Here is a 20,470-nt window from a genome sequence, read left to right on the forward strand (position 1 = left end):
GAGTTGTTAATAGTCTATTATCAATGTCAATCTGTACACTTTGCAACATTGGTTTCAAAGTAGCCTGATTGTCGCCAAGCCTTGCAACTACAAATCCCATGAGCGCCTAGCGAGGCCATTGAGGCAAGAGGTTAGAATTAATCGAAAGCAACTTAAAATCTTGATTAGTGTGACAGATTCATTGTTACACATTTTTGGTACTCGACTGCAATGATCATTTTAACGTTCGATTGTCCTATATTCCCGTCGGAATTTCTTGTTCGGACTTGTGTAGCATAACATTCCTAAACCAAATGGGAGTTTCCAGGAAGTAGCCATATTGGAGGAAAACCCTTTTCACTGTGTCAGCTACGGAGAGAGTGATACTAGGGCAGTGGCAGCTCTCTTTCGCGTAGCTCAACATTAAAATACCAAACATTCCTCACTATGGCTGCTACGGACGTCGACATATTTTCTGTAAGTATACAGCCTTTCTGATGAATGAGGCATGCAGCTTAAATTAAAGAAGATCACACAATTATTCGTAAACGTGGACGGTGTTTGGACCAGGTTCAGCCGTTACCTATGGACACAGGCAGATGATAGAAGTGGTTTCTCTCCATGGGGGATCACGCTGGTCCTGATGGGGTTCCTCCCAGGACAAGGCGTATTTGGTGCCTCGGAATGGGCTAAATGCATCCAATTCATGATAGATATGGTTTGTTTTGCATTTGTATAACTCAAGCGGTCCTACATTGCTTCCTTATGCACGGTGTTTGCAGGTTGGTGCTACAGATACCATATGGTATCGGTATAAGGTTATGGTTTCCGATTAATAGGACTTTGCATGTCAGAATTTACCTTTTTAACAACAATGTTGCGGTGTACACCTGTCATCGAAAGGCCACTTCACATTGCTTCGTTTGAAAAGACAAGGTGGTATTGTAACTTATTGCAGCGTATTGGAACCTTCTCCAAAGCGGTCTCTAGGCTAATAAAGAATTACTCCCCTGATGCAATTAATTAACATGGCCTAATACTAACTCACACCGTAAGTAAGATGACCTCGCACAGTAATATCATGTGTAGGCACACAAGGCATGATGAAGCCACAATGAAATGTGACAGTATTTAAACTCCAAGCCTCCAAAGCCTAGACCACACAATGTGTGTTTATAAAGGGTGTAGGAACAAGAACTCTTTAGGGTGATTAACTTTTAGCTGGCCCAGAAGGGGATCTTCTGGGTAGTTGAACCGGACAGATAAGCGCTTAGTTGCTTGACTAAGTAGATTAACACTAGAGCCACTCCTTCCACATATTGTCACAACACCTTCTGCTGGACAGGAAGTCAGTAGGAAGGTGCCCAAATATTTCCAATTCCATTTTCCATTTTCTTTGTTAATCTCACATCCTTACCTTAGTGAGGGTGCAATTAGAATGAACTGAAGTCTTCAGTCTTTCTGACTTTAATCCGCTGCCTGTAACAGTCTACCCATGTAGAGTATTGTAGACTTAATGCAAAGTGGTAGTCTACATGCCGTAAGGGCATGTTAATTACATCTGGTTATTAATAGGATGTGAGATTGGTCTGATTCAATTACTAATGATGGTGGGGGCGGGGGTACGTTTGAAAGTCGAGGCGGGGGGGGGGGGGGGGGCACAGAGTGGTGCTATGTGGGATGATCAATGCTGTATTGATTTTATTGTACTATCTATTTTTGCTGTGGTTATATAATGAACCGCCCATGGCAGCATTACCATGCTGGATGCCCACTGACCCCTAACACTGGCAGCATCTTTGGGCTAGCATGCATAGAGTGAAATTAGCATCTCACACAAACGGAGCCTGGAGAATGTTACAGATGCTTGGGAGCTTCTTGACCACAAATATGTTTTGATGGAAGAAACATTTAAGTTAGTGACAGTACAGATTTCCCTGATATTACTGTTGTAAAGTCACAGAGCTTTGAACCGTTTTGAATCCTCCGAACGGATGCGCTGTCATCTTGAGAGCGTTGGCTCTTTATTCGTGACTGTAGGTCATCGCTTTTCTTTCCAAGTTGATTCGACGCACGACAGGAAACACAAATTGTATGTTTGGTTCAAGTGTCATCAGTGCATCCTATTCAATATACACAAGCTGCAGCCTGGCAAAGGAGCTGTTCCATTAAGTTCTGGAACAACATACTGATTAGCTGACTTACATACCCCCCACCCCATCTGTGTGTCTTACATCCATATGTTATGCAAGAAAAACAATGTTAACACCTGATTGTGTGTATTGCCGTTAACCAAGCTACAAACAGAATCAGGACAATGTATTGATTGAGGTACCTAGGGCTGTGCAACTTTCACTTTTCAGCCTGTAAGCCTGACTGGCGTATTTGTTTTTCAGGCTCCTAAAGATAGGTATGCTGTGCCTCTGTCTCGTAAAATGGCCCCCCATCTCCTTTCCCCTCCGTCTCGTTTTTATCTTGACTGTTGGGCCGGCAATGGTAACCAGACAGAGGACGTGGGGCTAGATAATGGCGTGTGTGCATGTGAGAAAGTAATTGAAGTGTGGAGGACGGTGAACGAAGATGGCTGAATCCAGAAACTGAAAACGAGTTTTTCCTCTCTTTCTCTCTCTCTCTCTCTCTCTCTCTCTCTCTCTCTCTCTCTCTCTCTCTCTCTCTCTCTCTCTCTCTCTCTCTCTCTCTCTCTCTCTCTCTCTCTCTCTCTCTCTCTCTCTCTCTCTCTCTCTCTCTCTCTCTCTCTCTCTCTCTCTCTCTCTCTCTCTCTCTCTCTCCCTCCTCTCTCTTCTTTTCTCTCTCTCTCCCTCTGTCCCTCTCACGCGCCCTCTGTCTCTTTCTCTCCCCCTCTGTCTGTCTCTCTGTGGGGATGCCTGGTGTCATGCAAAGACCAAATCTGAACCATCTGCATTTTTGTCCTCCTTCCCCATTCTGGGCTCTGAATCATCGGTGTGTCACTGTCACTCAGGGCGTTGCTAGGACATCGTAGGCTGTCTGCTATCCTCCTTATCAGTTCACTGAACTCGACAGAGTATTCTTACGGGGAAGGTAATGAATGTTTCAGACCACTGTTGTCTATGCACGTCTGACATGTGCATCTGTCTGCCAGCCTGTGACATTGTTTTTCAGAGTCCTGGCTGAGGTAAAAAAAATCCCCCCAAAAATCAGATAAGTTAAAAAGTTTGATATGTTTTTTTGTGGTTGGTATTAGATGCCACCTCTCAGCCATTTTCCTTTATAGTCCTGGGATGAGGGCTGACCTGGGGATGAGGCTGTTTGCCGGAATGAAGCTGTTGTGGGGATGAGGGCGCCTCTGGGATGTCGTGGAACTGGTGTAGTCCCTCCTGGCTGGCTGTGTCCCTAACTAACTAACCATAGACAGGATGGATACCTGTCAGCCTGCAGGCACACACACACGCACACACACACACACACAGTTGGAGGCGTGGGCAGTTTGTGTCCACGTCTGCAGTCCTGCCTGATCCTCGACATAACACGCCGAGGCTGCTTTTGTCCGCAGCCCCGCCGTGCCTCTCCAGTCGACATGCCGTCCGCTCCGCACCGCGATGGGCCTGGCTGCCCGCACCGTTCAGCTGGGCTCCTCGCTGCTCGCCTCTCAGTCCGTGTCCCGTGACATCACCCCCTAACTATGCAGCCCCTAGTGGGGGAAAAGGCCAAGCCAGACGTGCTTGGTCTGCCCCATTCATCCAGAGGTGCTCCCTGCTCGCACACACTCGGTGCCACAGAGCAGAGACGAGCGAGATAAGAGATATGAGTTCAGACTTGCGAATAGTGTCATCGTTCTTCTGTTGTTTCACTTAGTAGAATCTTCTTTTTTTTTTTTTTTTTTACAACACTTGGATGCATCGTAGGGTTTGGGTTCAACTCTGAGTGCCTCAGAGTGTGTGGGAACTTCATGTCTATTGTTTGTCGCGAGCGATGAAGGCCGATCACGTGAGAGGACGGTCGCATGTGGGGAGGCTTCCATCCCATGACCTCAATTAATATGAAGACAGTTGGCTGTGTGGATTTGGGACCGAGATGCCTTCCCCTGTCCTGCTCCAACTCCTCCTAACAGAAAACAGCTTAAGCTCCCTGGAGCTTTCCATAATTTGAGCAGCTGATGAACTATGTAGAATGCATTATTGGTTCTTCTGCACAGCGGAAAATGATAGATTTGATGGATCAAAGAAGCACTTACTCCTCTTTGAACCGCATGGAAGAAGTACTTATTCCACCCCACCCCCCCTCCCACTTCCCCTATGTGTGTTAAATCGAGCCTCCTCATAAATGATGCTTTTCATATCGTCATCCTTTGTTGATTCTTTTCCAGAATGAAGAAAAGCGTAACCTCAGTTTGGGCGGCCATGTTGGATTCGACAGCCTCCCGGACCAGCTGGTCAGTAAATCGGTGACACAGGGTTTCTGCTTCAACATCCTCTGCGTAGGTGAGTGTCCCAACCAAACTGTGGAGGACAAGTGTGTACTTTGGTGGAATTGATACTCGTTCAGTTGAGGTTCACCGAGTCTACCCAGTTGGATGACTGTGTCATTTCTGTCATATCTGTGTTGGCTGTGAAGTCAGAGGACTGCCGATGCAGGTATGAGTTGCAACTTGTGAGGGTGGAAGCATTACTGACGAGTGACACAGGGACACCTGCAAACCTTTTGAGCACCGCTCCAAACTGCCATCTGCCATAAAACATTGTTTTCAACACTTCTACTCCCACTATTATGCCTGCAGGGGAAACGGGTATTGGCAAGTCAACGTTAATGAACACGCTCTTCAACACCATGTTTGAGAACGAGGAGGCCAGCCATTACCAGAATAGCGTTTACCTGAGGCCGAGAACATACGACCTGCTGGAGAGCAACGTCCACCTGAAGCTGACCATCGTGGACTCTGTGGGCTTTGGAGACCAGATCAACAAGGAGGAGAGGTGAGGAGAAGACAGGCACTAATGCAAGGGACAGGCATGATGTCTTCCCCCGGTTATGTCAGGAAGACGACACACCTCACTGGAGAAAGTAAATGATCGAATGATCTAGCCGTGGGAAAATGTTTCCTTAATGTTGTGCGTTTTGAAATCAGCCAACGGGTTCGAATTGAAGTCAAAGTGAACAGAAAAAGCGAAATGAATCACGGTTATTCGCTGGAGTCTTCTGCAGCAGCAGTAGCAGTGTAGCCAGAAACACAAAAACGTTTTCCCAACAGTAAGAGGTTCAGGACGTTCTCTATCCCTCAGTAGGGAAGCTTTGGTGGTTCCAGTATAGGCTGGTTCCAAGGAAATGTTCAGTTAAAACGTCAGCTGTCAGTTTAAGTGTCTGCATGACCTCGTGAACACAAGGGCTCACATGGCCCCTCGCGATCGCTAGGCCGGCCTGGGCTGCAGAGGCTATAATTCATGTTGTTTGGAAGAACACCGCCACAAAAACTCATCTGTGAAAGGTCATGACGGATGCCTGCTGGGGGAAAGTATGACCGATGAAATGATGATGAGATGCGAAGGGGAAGGAATGAATATTGTAAATAATGTTCTGGATGCCTTAGCTGGCCAGCAGCCAACCCTCATTTAGATGGGAGGACACTTAACTATTATACTAAACAATAATATAAAATCAACATGTAAAGTTGTTCCTGATTCTGTCCAATCTAAGGCCCGTCGAAGGCCTAGCAGATAATTATACCATTTGAAACGGAACTCAATGACATCTTTGAAACTGCTGCATGTTGTATCTTTTTTGTGTTATGCTCAGAATACGTGTCTTTCACCCCTTCGCAGTTATAAGCCCATCGTGGACTACATCGACACACAGTTTGAGAACTACCTTCAGGAGGAGCTGAAGATTAAGCGCTCCCTCTTCAACTACCACGACACTCGCATCCACATCTGCCTGTACTTCATCGCCCCCACAGGGCACTCGCTCAAGTCCCTGGATCTGGTTACCATGAAGAAGCTGGACAGCAAGGTAAACCTAACCCTTCCCAGGCCTTCTGGGTGAAGGAACACACACCTCCTGTCCCCTTGCTGTTGTCTACGAAAAGCTTTTGATGTCGCTGAAATTCCAGCCTCCTTTTCTCTGAAACTCGGTTCCCTGTGGCGAAGTATCGCATGTCGGGGTGTGTGTGCGTCGAGACGTTCCCCCGTGGAAGTCACAGGAAGCATGTTTGGACTCCACCAAGTTTCCGTTTGTCAAAATGCAGGTTTTCAGGAGCGGGTCATGTCTTTTGTTCTGCGTTCTGTTTGCTTGAGGGCGTCGGGGGAAGCAGTGTGGTTTTGATCGGAAGTTAATAAAGATCTCTGGTCTTTTGCTGCTTTGTGTGTATGGCAGACCACTAACTGAGGTTGTGTGTGAGGATGTTGAAGCACACGGGGATGGTAGCCATGTGGAGACTGTGGCTCGGCCTCAATTAGCGAAGGGAACGAACAAACCAACTACCATCAACACTGCTGCTAGAGCGTGAATGTGGGGGAGGGGGAGAGGGATGGATGGCGAGGGCAAATTAGCGAGGATGAGGAAGTTCAGAGAGAGAGAGAGAGAGAGAGGCAGTGGTAGTAACGGGAAATAAAATGTCACTGCCTCTGTGTGATATTGACCCCTGACAAGGGTGGAAGGTGATACATGTGAAGCTTGTCACGTGGAGACAGATCTTCCGCACGCAGTGACGCTTCGGGGAAAAAAGCACGAGTGGTCACCCGTGAAGAAAACACAGTAGCACGACCCTGTTAGAAGAAATGGATCATGGCTACCGTGACTGTAGGTGCCTGTCATGCAGCTTTGCGTATGGTAAAGGGAGACTCAAATTTTGTGGTGTGTGTCTGCCTTGTGCTGTGACACATATCAAACAGATGGTCTGGATATGAGCAGAGCAATGCTAGCTTGCCAGTCGCAGCCAACTCTCCCCAGCCCCCCCCCCCTCTAAACGGGAATCTGGCTGGCACACAGGCAGCTCCCGAGCCAAAGCATGTGGACCTTGGTGGACGTCGAGGAGTGGTGCACAGCAGGGTCAGCTCTGATGATAGAGAGACAGGAAGCTAGGCAGGAAGCTAGCTGTGAGCTTGAGGTCTCTGCGGATTTGTCATGAGCCCTGACACTGACGGGGATGCGCTGCAGTGTCTTGTTAAGCTATGTACTCGTCCACATACAGACATGCCCATCACATGAGAGCCTACATTAGCAGACGGTGCCCAAGGGATGTTAGTGGTAACGGGGGTGAACGACCACGACGCATGAGAACTCGTTTGTCCAATGTCGCGAGGAGTACAAGGAAAACATTTAAATGGAGATTGTTTACATTTCCCCATCTGCCTGGGAGGAGATGGGTCACAGCGTCTGGATTTGTTTTTCGGTCTCTGTGGGTTTGAGGGAGTAGAACTGTTCATGGCATTTGGCCTGCATTAGGACATCAGAACTCAAACTATTTATGACACGGTGCCAAAGTGAGCTCGTCTGAGTGTTTAATTAGTAGACCGTGTGTGCTTTTGTGAAACCACATTTATCTTCTTCAGTCGCACGCTGATTTAGCTCCGGCGATGTCAGGCACAAGGACACCACCTATAGTGGCAGGGTTTCGGAAGAGACCACAGAGAAACAGAAAGAAACAGTAGAACCAGAAGGGATGCTATCTTGAGAAACTCTTTTAATGGTTGCATATTCATCTCTCTCTCTCTCTCTCTCTCTCTCTCTCTCTCTCTCTCTCTCTCTCTCTCTCTCCCTCTCTCTCTCTCACACTTCCTCTTTTTGTTTCTCTCTTACCCCCCCCCCCCCCCTCCCTCCATCTCTCCGCCCAACCACAGGTAAACATAATCCCCATCATAGCCAAAGCCGACACCATCTCCAAGAGCGAGCTCCACAAGTTCAAGATCAAGATCATGAGTGAGCTGGTCAGCAACGGCGTCCAGATCTACCAGTTCCCCACGGACGACGAGGCGGTCACGGAGATCAACTCCTCCATGAACGTGAGCGCCTCGGCCGGCCGCCAGATTGGGTGGCGCTTTCGCTCGTGGTCCCGTTTGGTTTCTCCAACCCGCCCATGTTCCGTCATCCCTGACACCGCCTTTCCAAATAAAGCGCAGCTTATTCTATCCCCCCCTCCTTCCCTGCACGGGAATTTACAGCCTTTTTAGAATTTTAATGAGGGCACATTTTTTTTCCCTCCCCCTTGAAAATATCGTAAGTGCCGTAAAGCTGTTTGGTTTGCAACTGTTCAAACAAACCTGTTGTATGGTATTGTAGGAAGTCCATTAGTTTTTTCTGTAGTCTTAACAGGGCAGCTGTCAGTGGTCCAGAATAGGCGGTAAAGATCCTTGAAGTTCAGGCCAAGTGACTTTAGAGGTTGGGAAAGCCACTGACAATTTGCCATTGAGCTCTACTGTTTGGCTGTTGAACACGTTTTGGTGATGGTGCAAGATTAGCTACTGGGCATGGAAATTCTCGAAGGGAACGAGTGTGAAATGACGTCAACAAACATAAACGTTGTTCTCCAAACACAGCTGGATGTGTGTCTAAATACAGATTCAAGAGTGCACTACGTTATGTCAACCCTGTTTAGTTGTACTCTTGTGCGGTCTCGCTCAAGATTCGAAAACCGCTGCACCCGAAAAGTTTTATTTGACTCTTTTTTATCTTTTTCGTTCGTCGTTTTTCATTGGAGTGTTGTTTCCAACTAGGGACATCTGTGGAAGCAGTCATTGTAAACCTCACAAGACAGAATGCCTCTGTGCTGAGAGAATGGAGCTCCGCCGCGAAGTCGGAGCGGGGTGGAAGTGAAACGTGTGTGTGTGTGTGTGTGAACGAGCGAGAACCCTGATGTAGAAGCACCTCCACTCAAACCCCGGGACCTCTCATGACCTTTTCACCTCTGACCTCTTCCAGGCTCACCTTCCCTTTGCCGTGGTGGGCAGCGTTGAAGAGGTCAAAGTGGGGAACAAAACAGTTCGAGCGAGGCAGTACCCCTGGGGGGTTGTACAAGGTGAGGAGAGCCTTATCTTTCTCCCGGTTCCTGTGCTCTATCCATTACAGGGCTGGTGCAGTGCTCCCACAGTCCCTGATGACCTGAAACGGTGACAAAGACGAATGAACACATTAGTAGTATAATACCATTGGGCTCTCAAAGTTTGTTGGAAACTACAATGATGATGATGGTGTTGTGTGTTTGTGTGTGTGTGTGTGTGTCTCTCGCTCTGTTTATTTATCTTCTGTCTATGCGGGCAGGCTAATGATTGGTGTGTGCTGTATATAGGGACACTATTGTATTGGGAGCGCTTCAACTGGATAGACGAGAGTCTAAACACTGTAATTTGATCATGTCACATAGGGTTCTGCTGGGAGAATATCCCAGCCCAGCTGGGAGCCTCCATTATCCCCAGCCCAGTCCCATTCCTCAATACCCTAGAGGAGAAGGGTCTATTTATAAAGGCCTGTCTGTCTCTGAGCAGAGGACTGGGCCATCAGTTCACACACACACAGAGAGAGGGGGGGGGGTAGAGAGAGAGAGAGGACAGAGAGAGACCAGCATGGATGTAGGGGCTCCGCTTAATGAGGGTCTTGTGTTTCCCTGATTGCATCTGTGTGGCTAAGAGGAGAAAATGATCACTCAAGCCTGAATCATACAATCTACTTGTACTATAGCACCCATGAGGTCAATCCCCCCCAAATAGTTTTGGGATAAATGTCTTTTTAATGTTTGTTTTTTCTTAATGAATGTTAGTTTTTTAATTATAACCCAGAAATTATAAAGGCAGAGGGGTTTTGCTGGAGAGGAAGGCCCTTTTTAGAGCTTACACACTAATCTCTCCTCAGAGCTTGGTTGCTATCTGGGAAACGGACTGTTCTGACAGATAGCAGACCTCTGGTATTTCTGCGCTCACAGCTTAGCCTAGAGTAATGTGTGTGTGATTCTGCAAGGCTGTGGGCCTGGGGAGTGTCCCAAGGGCTCGAAGCAGGGGTCAGTAAATTGGCCCTCGGGTCTCAGCAGGGGCATTTTAAACCGAGAGGTTGTGAGATTCCAGATGGCAGCCATTTTTACTCTCCATTTTTCTCCCTCAAAGACTTCAAAGTGGAGGTCATTTGTTAGTTTGTGTCAGTTTCAAACCCTCATAACATATTTCACATCCTCCCCTAACCAATGGATGTGTTGTTTTTACCCACTTGGCCTTATGATGTGTGCCACGCTAAGCTAGGAGGTTCAACGCTAGCTAAATGCCAGGCTAATTAACACTATTTCTGAAATCATCCTTCCATCTCCAGTGCTCACAGCTGGCGTTGGTATTAAGTGCCAGTATATCCCACGGTATAGGCCAGCTACCCTAGGGTCCCCTTTTGCTTAACCCACCCTCCCACAGGCCTTCATCACATTCCTCCACAGTTAGCCTAGCAGCACAGGAAATGCTTCCCTTTCTGCTGTCTTTCTCCCTTTCTCTGTTGTGAGAACGTTTGTTGAACATGAATCTGGGAAGAAACTCTGAGGTTCGTCAGATTAATGGACTTTTTGCTCTCACGCCAAATGACCTTGTGGACCGAGACCTCAGTCATACTGGGCATTCCTCAGCAGATAAGAAGCTTCTCCTTCTCCTCATCCTCCCAGTTTACCATAGAGAGGACAGCACCCAGGAAGACTCCCACAGACTCGAGCTATCAGAAACAAATCCAAACACGGCTCTGCAAATCTTCCTCTCTTGAAATTCCTCATCCACGGCTTGTCCTGTGTGTGTGTGTGCGTGTGTACGTGGCATGCTGTCCTGGTAACCGAGTGGGTGTCTGTGCTGTGTCTCGACAGTGGAGAACGAGAGCCACTGTGACTTTGTGAAACTGCGGGAGATGCTGATCAGGGTGAACATGGAGGACCTGAGGGAGCAGACCCACGCGCGCCACTACGAGCTCTACCGCCGCTGCAAGCTGGAGGAGATGGGCTTCAAAGACACCGACCCCGACTGTCAACCTTTCAGGTAGGAGACACGCGCCCAGCCCTTTGAGATCCACAAAAAGGTGCCATCCGGAACCACGTCGCTTTCATCCCGTCCCCTCTCCTCTCCTGTTAGTCTTCAGGAGACGTACGAGGCCAAGAGGAAAGAGTTCCTGGGTGACCTGCAACACAAGGAGGAGGAGATGAGGCAGATGTTTGTAACCAAAGTGAAGGAGACGGAAGCTGAGCTTAAGGAGAAGGAGAGAGAGGTGATGCATATTGGGAGAAACAGATCATGTTTTTTTTTATTATTATTATTCCCTGTTATTGTTATTCCCTGGCAGTAAATGTACCATATTTTGAGTTTATATATGTCACTAAAGTATCTAAACTGACGTAGCCCAGTGTTTGACCATAAATATGATTGGATGGCAGCAGGGCAGCAGGTTTGTGTTATGGCCGTTAAAGCGTGTCGGTCTGTTTTCTTCCGTCTCCGCGTGCGCCCTCAGTTGCACGACAAGTTTGAGCAGCTGAAGCGCATGCACCAGGAGGAGAAGAGGAAGGTGGAGGAGAAGCGGCGCGACCTGGAGGAGGAGATGAACGCCTTCAACCGTAGGAAGGTGGCGGCCGAGACCCTCTCCTTATCCCAGCCCCTCAAGAAGGACAAGGACAAGAAAAAGTAAGCAGCTCTTTTTTTCTTCTTCTTGAATCTCCCCTGTACCCCTCCCTCGCTCTCTCTCTCTCTCTTTGTCCCTTTCCCTCCCGTACTCTCGCTGTCCTTCCCTCCTCCTCACTTTGGTGTCTTTCCGCCGTTTTAAGTTCAGGATGATCTCCCCCAGTCCTTTCACTTTGTACTTCTTCCCATTTCATCTTGAGGGAGCTGACAGGTCATTCGATTTGACCTGAACAGTGCCGAAACTGAAACCGTAAAGAGCTTAGCGTAGATTCCCCCCAGCTATCGTTATCAAGAACGCCCTGTCTCTTAATACCCCGGTACCGCTCTGCATTAATCTTCATTCGTGTAGATTGAGCAGACAGGCAGGGAGAACAAGCTTTTACTCTCCTCTCTATGTGCTTTCTGGAGAGGCTCTCTTCTTCTCTGATTGGAAACCCAGAAGCATTGAGTTCTAACTGTCTCCATCTTGTGGATGTTATGTGCACCGTCTGTCTGTCAGTGGAGGTTCGGGTCATCCATTTTGTAGTTGGAACTCCAGTCCAAGTTTGTGTTTGGATATTCACTTTGTTGACACAGCTTCAAGACTGTGCAAGTGATGAGATATCATTATCCTGATCGATTCAAGTTTTTCTGAATGAGGAATTTGATATTCTATGTCCTGCCTGTGTTCCTGTCAATTGTCCTCAACAGGCAGCTGAAGAGCTCCCCCTTCTGATGGTTTTGTGAATAACTTGATATAACTCTTCCTTTGAGATTCTGATCTAAATATTCATCCCAACCCATCTTTCCTCTTCTGTTCCCGGTTTCTTAGTCTCTATTGCATGTTTGTCTGCTTTATACTTTTATTATGATTTGGTCAAAGTGGCATTGATGCTTAGTATGAAATCATACTTTTGACAAGTGTAATGATATATGTTGTTTTTCATCCCATGCTGGGTTTTTATCATTTCGTTTATTTTGCCATTGTTTGTCATTTTGTTTCTTTCAGTTAATTTATGGGCACCAGTTGCCCTCCCCCCCCAAGCCGACCATGGATTTGCCTTCCATCACCATAGCGACGCCAACGTTTTATTATTATTTTTTACATTCCTTCATGGCATTGTGCACATGGACCAAAGACTGCAGACGCTCCAGGGAGAGGGAGAGAGCGGACATGCTGACTGGCCATTTCCTGCACTAGGATCACTCATGCTATGATTTGTTAAACTTTGTTTATACATTTGTTTTGTGCTGTTTTTTTTTTGTTGTTTTTTTTTGTTTTTTCTTTCTTCTTCTAGTTTGACTTTTACGGATCACATCACTGTATTATGACGGCAGCAAAAGCAAAAGATCTAATCATAGACCCTCGTCAATCACTGCTATTTGGTACTATGGTCGTGTTAACCTGTTCATGGCTAGTTATACTTCTGTCTGACCGTGTAATATTAATGCATCCACATGTTATGTAGTTAGATTTAACACAAGCCATTCCTTTTTAGTTCGGTCTAAAATCTGAGCCAGACCAGACCAGGCCTTCAATCATGGTTCATTGCAATAATAGACATCATGTAAAGTACCTGTATATATTTTTTTGCATAGTAGGTACCATTGAGTCACTCTAGACCTAAGTCTTCAGAAAATATGCAATATTCTGGTGCTGTTTTGTATTAATCCAGAACCTGTATGTGAATATTTCTCGGACCATACCTTGCTTAATTGAAAATGCTAATATGCAAAATGTATTCGTTTTTTTTAAACTATGATCAAGCACATAATGTTGTAATGTAGTCTTAATTACGCTGTGCCAGTAACTATACTACTATAGTAAGCCATGATTGACGTATGCGTGTGGTGTATCACAGTTTACATAGCCATGTAAGAAGCAGCAGCCAGATGCCTGGACTCAGCAGGAGAGCTATTTAGTCTGAGAGACCAGATGAGAGCTAATGTATTTACTTTCATTGGAAATAAATGCAAACCCTCGCCCTGAAAGTGTCCCTATATGATTTCACATCTCCTGTTCCGTGGGACTGATTTAATAAGAACTAGCGATTACTCTTAAAATAGACACACAAGTTCACAAGCTGAGTACCCTTCAGCCTGACCATAGGTCTTTATCCAGCTGTGCAGTGTGTACCCAACGTCTCAGACAGTAATAGTGGCCTTCTCTTTGTCCTCTGGTGAACGGATGCTTGACCAACTGTGGTGTGAGTTATCTGGTAAACAACAGTAAAAGAGGAAGTTACTGTTTGCCACTTTGCTGCGCTTCGACCTCAGCTGTGTGTGTGTCAGCTGTGTGTTTGTGTAAGAGCGAGACAGCTGCTAAAGTTTGTTGCGCCCTGCCAGTGTCCACCATAGCTAGTTTCTGGCTTGCGCGCTTTGTCAGTTACCCTACAACCACCCTACTTCATAGAGTTGAAGTACTATGGAGTTTTTTTTGTTTTTTTTTCAAATCCCATTTAATAAAAAGTTGAGGCCTACTTTAGACCAGTATTATTAGGAAGTAAATGAATGTCTAGACATAGCTAAGCCTTCAACAGAGTAGAAGCTTTATCATATTTTTGTTAACATGCTAGTTCATATGAAGTGCTCAATAGATTATTGTAGTCAAAAAATATATTTTTTAAACTTGATGGCCAGAGTGATTGGATCGAAACTGGAGAGGGTACAATTTTGGGGGAAGTTGTAAAGTGTGCTTGTGTCTGCCACAGCTGGGGCAGTTTAACCTTCTTCCCCTCCAAACTTATTGTTTCAATTAATATGAAATGTCCATGATGTTAAAATATTTAGAGAAAAACTAGTTCTCATAGGGTGTACTTATATTTTCACATTACTAAAGGACATACACACAACTGACATTACTCTGATTTGGAAAAAAGGTTTGATTTATTATTGATGAAGATTGCATATGTTAAAAAGTAGTTGTTTAAACGTAAAGCTAAAGTAATTGACCACCCAAATAGCTATCTAAAAACTGTGGACAAATGGAAAATGGAATTTCAATTTTGCTCCGTTTTTCTTTTCAAGAATTATGCAACGCAACACAAAGCCGTAGCTGGATTTTAATAGCACATTGTCAAATTAAACATGGAGAAATACAGGAAGAGGCTTAAGTGAGATTCTACCCCAAGCTGCTACAGTACAGACTCAACTTACATGGCACACACCCTTAACCAGTAAGCTACCAGGGCCTCACTAATACACTGAACATTTACAAAATATATCTTTAAAGTGTGCTTTAAAACATTTTTAAGATTAAAACTATCCAAGAAAGGGGAAGGGGCCCTGGTAGCCCACCCTCTCTCACTCAAACCAATTGATAATTCATTTAACTGATATCAGTTAAGTAATATGTTATTTCCAAGTATTCCAAGGTTGAAGAGTCTAAACCACAACAAAAATGTACGTTGTCCTTTGACATTTAGTAGTGTCATAAGGGCAATTACATTGTCTTGTAAAAAGTAACTTTGCAGGAACCCCTGTGGCTCAGTGGTATAAACATGTGTACCTTCGAGTGTATTGCCGAACACGGTACCCCTGATTTTAATCTCACTCAAACCAATTGATAATTCATTTAACTGATATCAGTTAAGCCCGTAGTGTGGTGGGTTGAGAACAAGAGCCTGAATCACAACGACCCTGTTAGCTCACTGGGTTAGTGTGCATGCTCTGAAAGCCATTCTTTTCCTGTCACACTTCAATCAACTGTCCAATACAGCATGTCAAAAAAATTCAAACTCCACAAACTGAGGGAAATAACCACACAACAACTTGTCTTTTAAAGTTTATTTATTATTTTTCATTTAAAATTATCTGACCAATTGAAGGGGGTTTGATTCATGTAGCCTTCAGTCCTATTGGCTGGCCCACACAACCTTTGACTTTTCCTGCTGCTGAACCGTGTATGAGTGTGTGTGTGTGGTTTGCGTTTACCTAAATGCCAATTATTAACAATATTTTTGAAAGACCATATTACCTCTAGGCCAGGGGTGGCCAACCCTGGTCCTTGAGAGCTGCTGTCCTGCATTTTTGGATGTTTCCCTGCTCCAGCACACCTGATTCAAATGGATGGTTGTCATCAGGCTTGGATGAAGACCATTCATTTGAAGAAAAAAAATTCGGAATAAAAGACAATAGACAGAATGAAATGTTTGAATCATTGCTTTATTCTGGAGTCAACATGAATGGGATATAGCTGCCATAGGTGAAAGTACCAAGAAATTAAGATAGGCTTACACGAGTGTAACATCCCACAGGTACTACTGGTAATGATTTACCTTGATATGAGACATATTATTCACAGTTCCGATGATTACAAAACTCCACTGTGTGTGTCCCAAGCGTAGGACAGGAGTGTCAAATGAAAACACAGTAAGGTAACGCATGTTTAACTGTGCGTTGAACGTGACAAGCACAGAAGAATGTCAAAACCGCACTTCATCTGAGATGACCTTTAAAACAAAGAATCCACAAAATTCTAAAGCCTTTTTGAACGTAAAAAATATTTGCAGCATTTAGTCATTTGAGATTAAAGCATTCTTGAATAAGTAGTAAACACACATCTAATAAAAAAGTAACAATTAAAATAAAGGGGTCTTGAAAAATATAATTATATAAAAGTATGCATATATATATATATAAAAAAAAGCTACCGTCAATACCAAAGTGCTGAGTAAGTCATGAGAAAGACGACACAAAAAAAGGTACTCTTGGTCAATCTCCCCATATAGAAAAGGAACCTCCGTCCCTCCCTTGCTGGCTAGCTAGTTGCCAGGGGGGTGCAGAGGCGGGCAGGGGGACACATTCTTCTGGACCTGGCCCTCCATATCACCGCCTCCAGCCTCCAAGGCCTCATTGTACAGACACCCAAACCCATCGTAGAACTCGTCTGTGTCCCCCTCACCTCCACTCCCCCTGGCGGGTGTCAGCAAGGCTCCTGGGCCCCACACGCCTCCTCCCCCCTCCTCATCCTGGAGCTTGGTCACATTGGTGCTGTCGAATATGTAGACGGCGTTGGGTGGCAGGGAGAACTCGAGGCTGGTCAGGTACTCGTCAACCATTTCCTTGCAGTGGATGAACTCAGCACTTTGGATCTGGGGCGAAAGGAAAACACACATCACAAGGTGGATTGGATTCGGATTGGCACACAGCTTGTGGCGAAACACCAAATCCCCTTTAAAACGGACGTCTATAGCCTACAGACATACTTTGACACTCACTGTAACATGGAGGAATATAAATAACACACCTATATTTGTCTGCTTATAAACACAAGTGAAAGATTAGGACCCTTGGCTGACTTGGTTACTATGACCACCACAGCAGAATCGAAACAACACGAGAGCTGGCCAACACAGACATGCTGCATATCACTCAGATCAAGCATGTCCATTGCTGTGGTTGGTTCCTGTGGAGTCTCACCTGTGCCTTTTTCAATAGGTCTGTGAAGACGGAGAACCAATCAGGCGTGAGCGTCTCCAGCTCCAAGGTGATGATGGCCAAGGCAAGCGTGGAGCCCCTGAACTGCCACAGCTGGTGGCACGCCATGCAGTGCTGCACCTGCCTGGTCCACAGCGCCACCTGGAGGCAGGGTCTCTTCTGAGCGGCCCCGCTCGCGCCGGCGTCCAGATGCGGGTGGCTGGAGATCAGCAGGGCGTGGAACTGCACACATCCGAGAGAGATACACGATTTGAGAGATGAAAGACCAAAACATCACATCGTCATGACGTGCCATATCCGCCTTCTCTCCTCCATCTATCATGACCATTCGTACTTCATTTTTTCTAAAGAACACCTTTCCGTTTTAGACCTTATTAATGTTAAGTTTCCCAGATTGTATTCCTCCAATTCCTCCCATGTTTCTTCCTAAAGTGTGAACTTCTCCCAATGCCAGTGCTTTATAGCATCCAATAGAGCTAACCGTAGGCCCTGGTGTCTCCAGCATATTTTCCTCTTATTCCCCTTGACTGTCCAGAAGCGAGCAGGTGCTCGCTTACAGTGAAGGGTGGAGGACTTTCAGTGTGAGGTAAGGCCTCCTCTGTTCTCTCTACCCTGAAGTAACAAGTGGTGACCTGCTCTGGGCTCTGAGGAACACTCGTATATCCGTCTCCCTCTTTTCACGACTGTTCCTGAACATCCTTCTAACTGCTGGCTGTTCCTCACCCCTACATCTTTGACTATGCGTCTTTTATTCAGAGGTGGACTCTTCGCTTTTCAGTGTCTCCCCTACAAGCCATGATGTTCATACAAAGACAAAAAAAAAGTATTTAGCTGCACCCCCTATTTACATCCACCTTGAAGTCAATTAAATCGAAACATTGTTTTATTGGTGGAAAATGTGGTGATGTTGCTATAGATTTTATGGATTGCTGTTTTAAAGACAATGTAGATATAACTACAGTTTATTTAGGTAACTTCATGCAAAGTAAATTTTTCAGGGGAATGTACGTGTGAGATACCTATTGAAGGAAAGTATTTAATTGCAAAGTATTATCAAAGAGGAAATTTTATTTTTGTTTCAATTAAGAGTTTTTTATGTGTCCTGTTTTTATCTATTGTGAACTAGAGCAAAAATAAATCGGTCTTCAATATGACACAGAGTAAAGAGATGGATGACGAGGCAAGCACTCCCAGCCTTCAGTAGGTCTGTTCCGGGACAGCCTGTATTGGTTAATGACGGGTCAACCCTACCTCGACTTGATCCTCGCTAGACTGCTTAAAGACAGTGAGGACGTTCCCATTTTGTGATGTTTCAAAAGGTCATCTCTAAAACAAACTACTCTAAGAACTGGTCCAGTATGAAGCGCAGCTTGGACAGTACACTAACATACACAGGGACTGAAAACAAATGGGGGGATGAAAAATGCATGGTTGTGCAATCAGGTGTTTGACCCTTACAGCAATAGGTTGATTTACAACTGCATTACTGAAAAACTATTGTGCCATAAACCAAATCAATACAGCATTGGTTTTTGAATGAAACTTGCTTTGAAAATGGCAAATGCATCTAATCCAGCATGGTCACATCACAATTTACTGTATGCTTATGGTTTAGATTTTGTTTTGGGGAAAGCTGAGAACAGCCAGATAATCTATTTATCTACATGCCTCTCCAGAGTGCAGCACGACTGAACATTCTGCTTTTGGGCCAGAGGTCATTCTCAGACAAGTGCCTTGTCCCGACAAGCATGGCACATACAGGATTTTTGTTGTTGTTGCTGCTTCGGTTTACCAATGCGGTCAGACGTAGAAGGTTTGAGTGGGGCACAAGTCAAATCAATGCACAATATCTAGGACCAATTCACTATTGTGGTGAGGTAAAAAGCTTTGTTAACGTCATTTGGAACAGGTGTGGTAGGAAGGAAGGGGCACCGGCGGCGGTGTAACTCACGATGTTGATGAAGTCGACGGCAGTGGCGGTGTACAGGTCCCAGTGCAGCTTGTCTAGTATGATCCTCTCCATGCGAAGAATCTCTGCAGTTGAAAAGTTGCATCCGCTCTGCACAACGAGGTCCTTCACAGATCCAATCACCTGTGTCAACAGATGCCGATAAACAAGCCAATAAATGTATCAATTAAGATGTTCCTCGTCCTGTGTTGTCTTCTTACACTTTAGAGATGGCATGGGATTGACCATTTGAATATTTTTATTTGGGGGGAAACCAATGCCTCGTGGCTCACGACACTGACAAGTGTCAGAAATTCTCACTTCATCCTCCTCATTGATCTTGGCAGCCAGGATGAGTGAGGTAAAGGCGATACACTTCAGATACTTGGGCTGAGCCTGCAATGGAAGTGGATTCGAATATGACCCAATGAACAATCTTCTTATGTGTTACAGAAAACAATGGGATTGAGCCAGAGGCTGTGTTATAATCTACCTTGACTGTGGCCAGAAGTCTGTTCAGAACACACACTCCAAGAGCAAAGGTTTCTGGGCAGAGCTTAAACAGTCTGCTCCTCTCCCCCAACCAGAGGATCACATCTTGGTATTGAAATGAGGAAATGTCCGTACCCTGTAGGCACCGAGAGAAGACATTTACAATAAATATTACACAAGATAAATAGGTTTTCACAAGTGATTAGTTACAAATTACACCCCAGGGGGGTATTCCAGTAAGCAAGTTATGTACCCGGGTAAGTTAACTCCCCAGTTAACACCCAGCGTTGTAGCAACATTGCCCGTAGGTTGCCGCAACATTGTGAATCAGCTGGTGGGTTAACTTACCTGGTTATTTTGCAAAACCTGCTTTCTGGAATACCCCCCTGGTCATTCCAAAGGTGAGAAAAGTACGAACCTGAATTCGATCACTTTTGAAGACGGGGACCTTCCAGAGGCGCAGCTCTCGGGCCAGTGCGTCCTCCAACAATCCAACCAGCCGTCGGTTCTCGGCAACAGCTGGATTCTTCATTGGTACCTTGAAGCAGGCCAGGCTTCCCCAATGACACAAACACCTGCAGAGATGCACACCAAGGTTAAGGGTAATTCCAAATTTGGGGGTTAGTGTAGCGTCTGCGGTTGTAAAGATAGTCACTTTCCGATCATGTAACGTTTCCTTTTTCCATACGTACATAAAACACACTGAAAGAAACGAAAAGAATGCCAACCACTTCAGCAATGCCCTTCTTAAACCACACGACCTGCCGTTAGCTAAGAACAAGATGAAAACCATTCCAATACAACATTTTATTGTTAATTTTGCTATTGTTTGGATTAAGGGTCTCCAGACTATTTCGGACCACTGAGATTGTCAGCTGCGAGCAAGTAACTGCTGCAATCGTGTCCGAGAAAAATCTTGGAAAGAAGAATCATCTAGCCTACCAGAAGATGGAAAGAGAGTGAATATAAGAATACTTCTCACAGTTCTCTGTCACTCCCATACACCACCAACATGATGAACGAGGTGCGTTCGTGATTA

At 45.5% G+C, this 20,470-nt stretch overlaps 1 protein-coding gene across 2 annotated transcripts; it reads left to right on the plus strand.

The window, feature by feature from the left end:
* Positions 1–130: 130 nt before the first annotated feature.
* On the plus strand, positions 131–17,154 carry septin8a (septin 8a). 2 transcript variants are annotated; one of them, XM_084697719.1, is made up of 11 exons: positions 131–456; positions 4,325–4,439; positions 4,736–4,931; positions 5,775–5,961; positions 7,791–7,952; positions 8,869–8,965; positions 10,772–10,940; positions 11,034–11,166; positions 11,407–11,576; positions 13,152–13,154; positions 16,992–17,154. In XM_084697719.1, the coding sequence occupies exons 1-11, from the start codon at positions 427–429 to the stop codon at positions 17,152–17,154; spliced, it is 1,425 nt and encodes a 474-aa protein (XP_084553845.1). In that variant the 5' UTR covers positions 131–426. The 2 variants fall into 2 exon arrangements, with proteins under 2 accessions (XP_084553845.1, XP_084553844.1); XM_084697718.1 differs by lacking the exon at positions 16,992–17,154 and having other exon boundaries at positions 12,562–13,544.
* The last annotated feature ends 3,316 nt before the right edge of the window (positions 17,155–20,470 follow it).

This window comes from Hypomesus nipponensis, chromosome 5 (genome assembly GCF_054491055.1).
Source record: "Hypomesus nipponensis isolate SF chromosome 5, ASM5449105v1, whole genome shotgun sequence".
Classification (NCBI taxonomy): Eukaryota; Metazoa; Chordata; class Actinopteri; order Osmeriformes; family Osmeridae; genus Hypomesus; species Hypomesus nipponensis.

Coding starts and splice junctions, on each gene's coding strand:
- septin8a (XM_084697719.1), top strand. CDS start 427: ATGGCTGCTACGGACGTCGACATATTTTCT. Junction 7,953..8,868: donor AGATCAACTCCTCCATGAAC/GTGAGCGCCTCG, acceptor GACCTCTTCCAG/GCTCACCTTCCCTTTGCCGT. Junction 11,167..11,406: donor TTAAGGAGAAGGAGAGAGAG/GTGATGCATATT, acceptor GTGCGCCCTCAG/TTGCACGACAAGTTTGAGCA.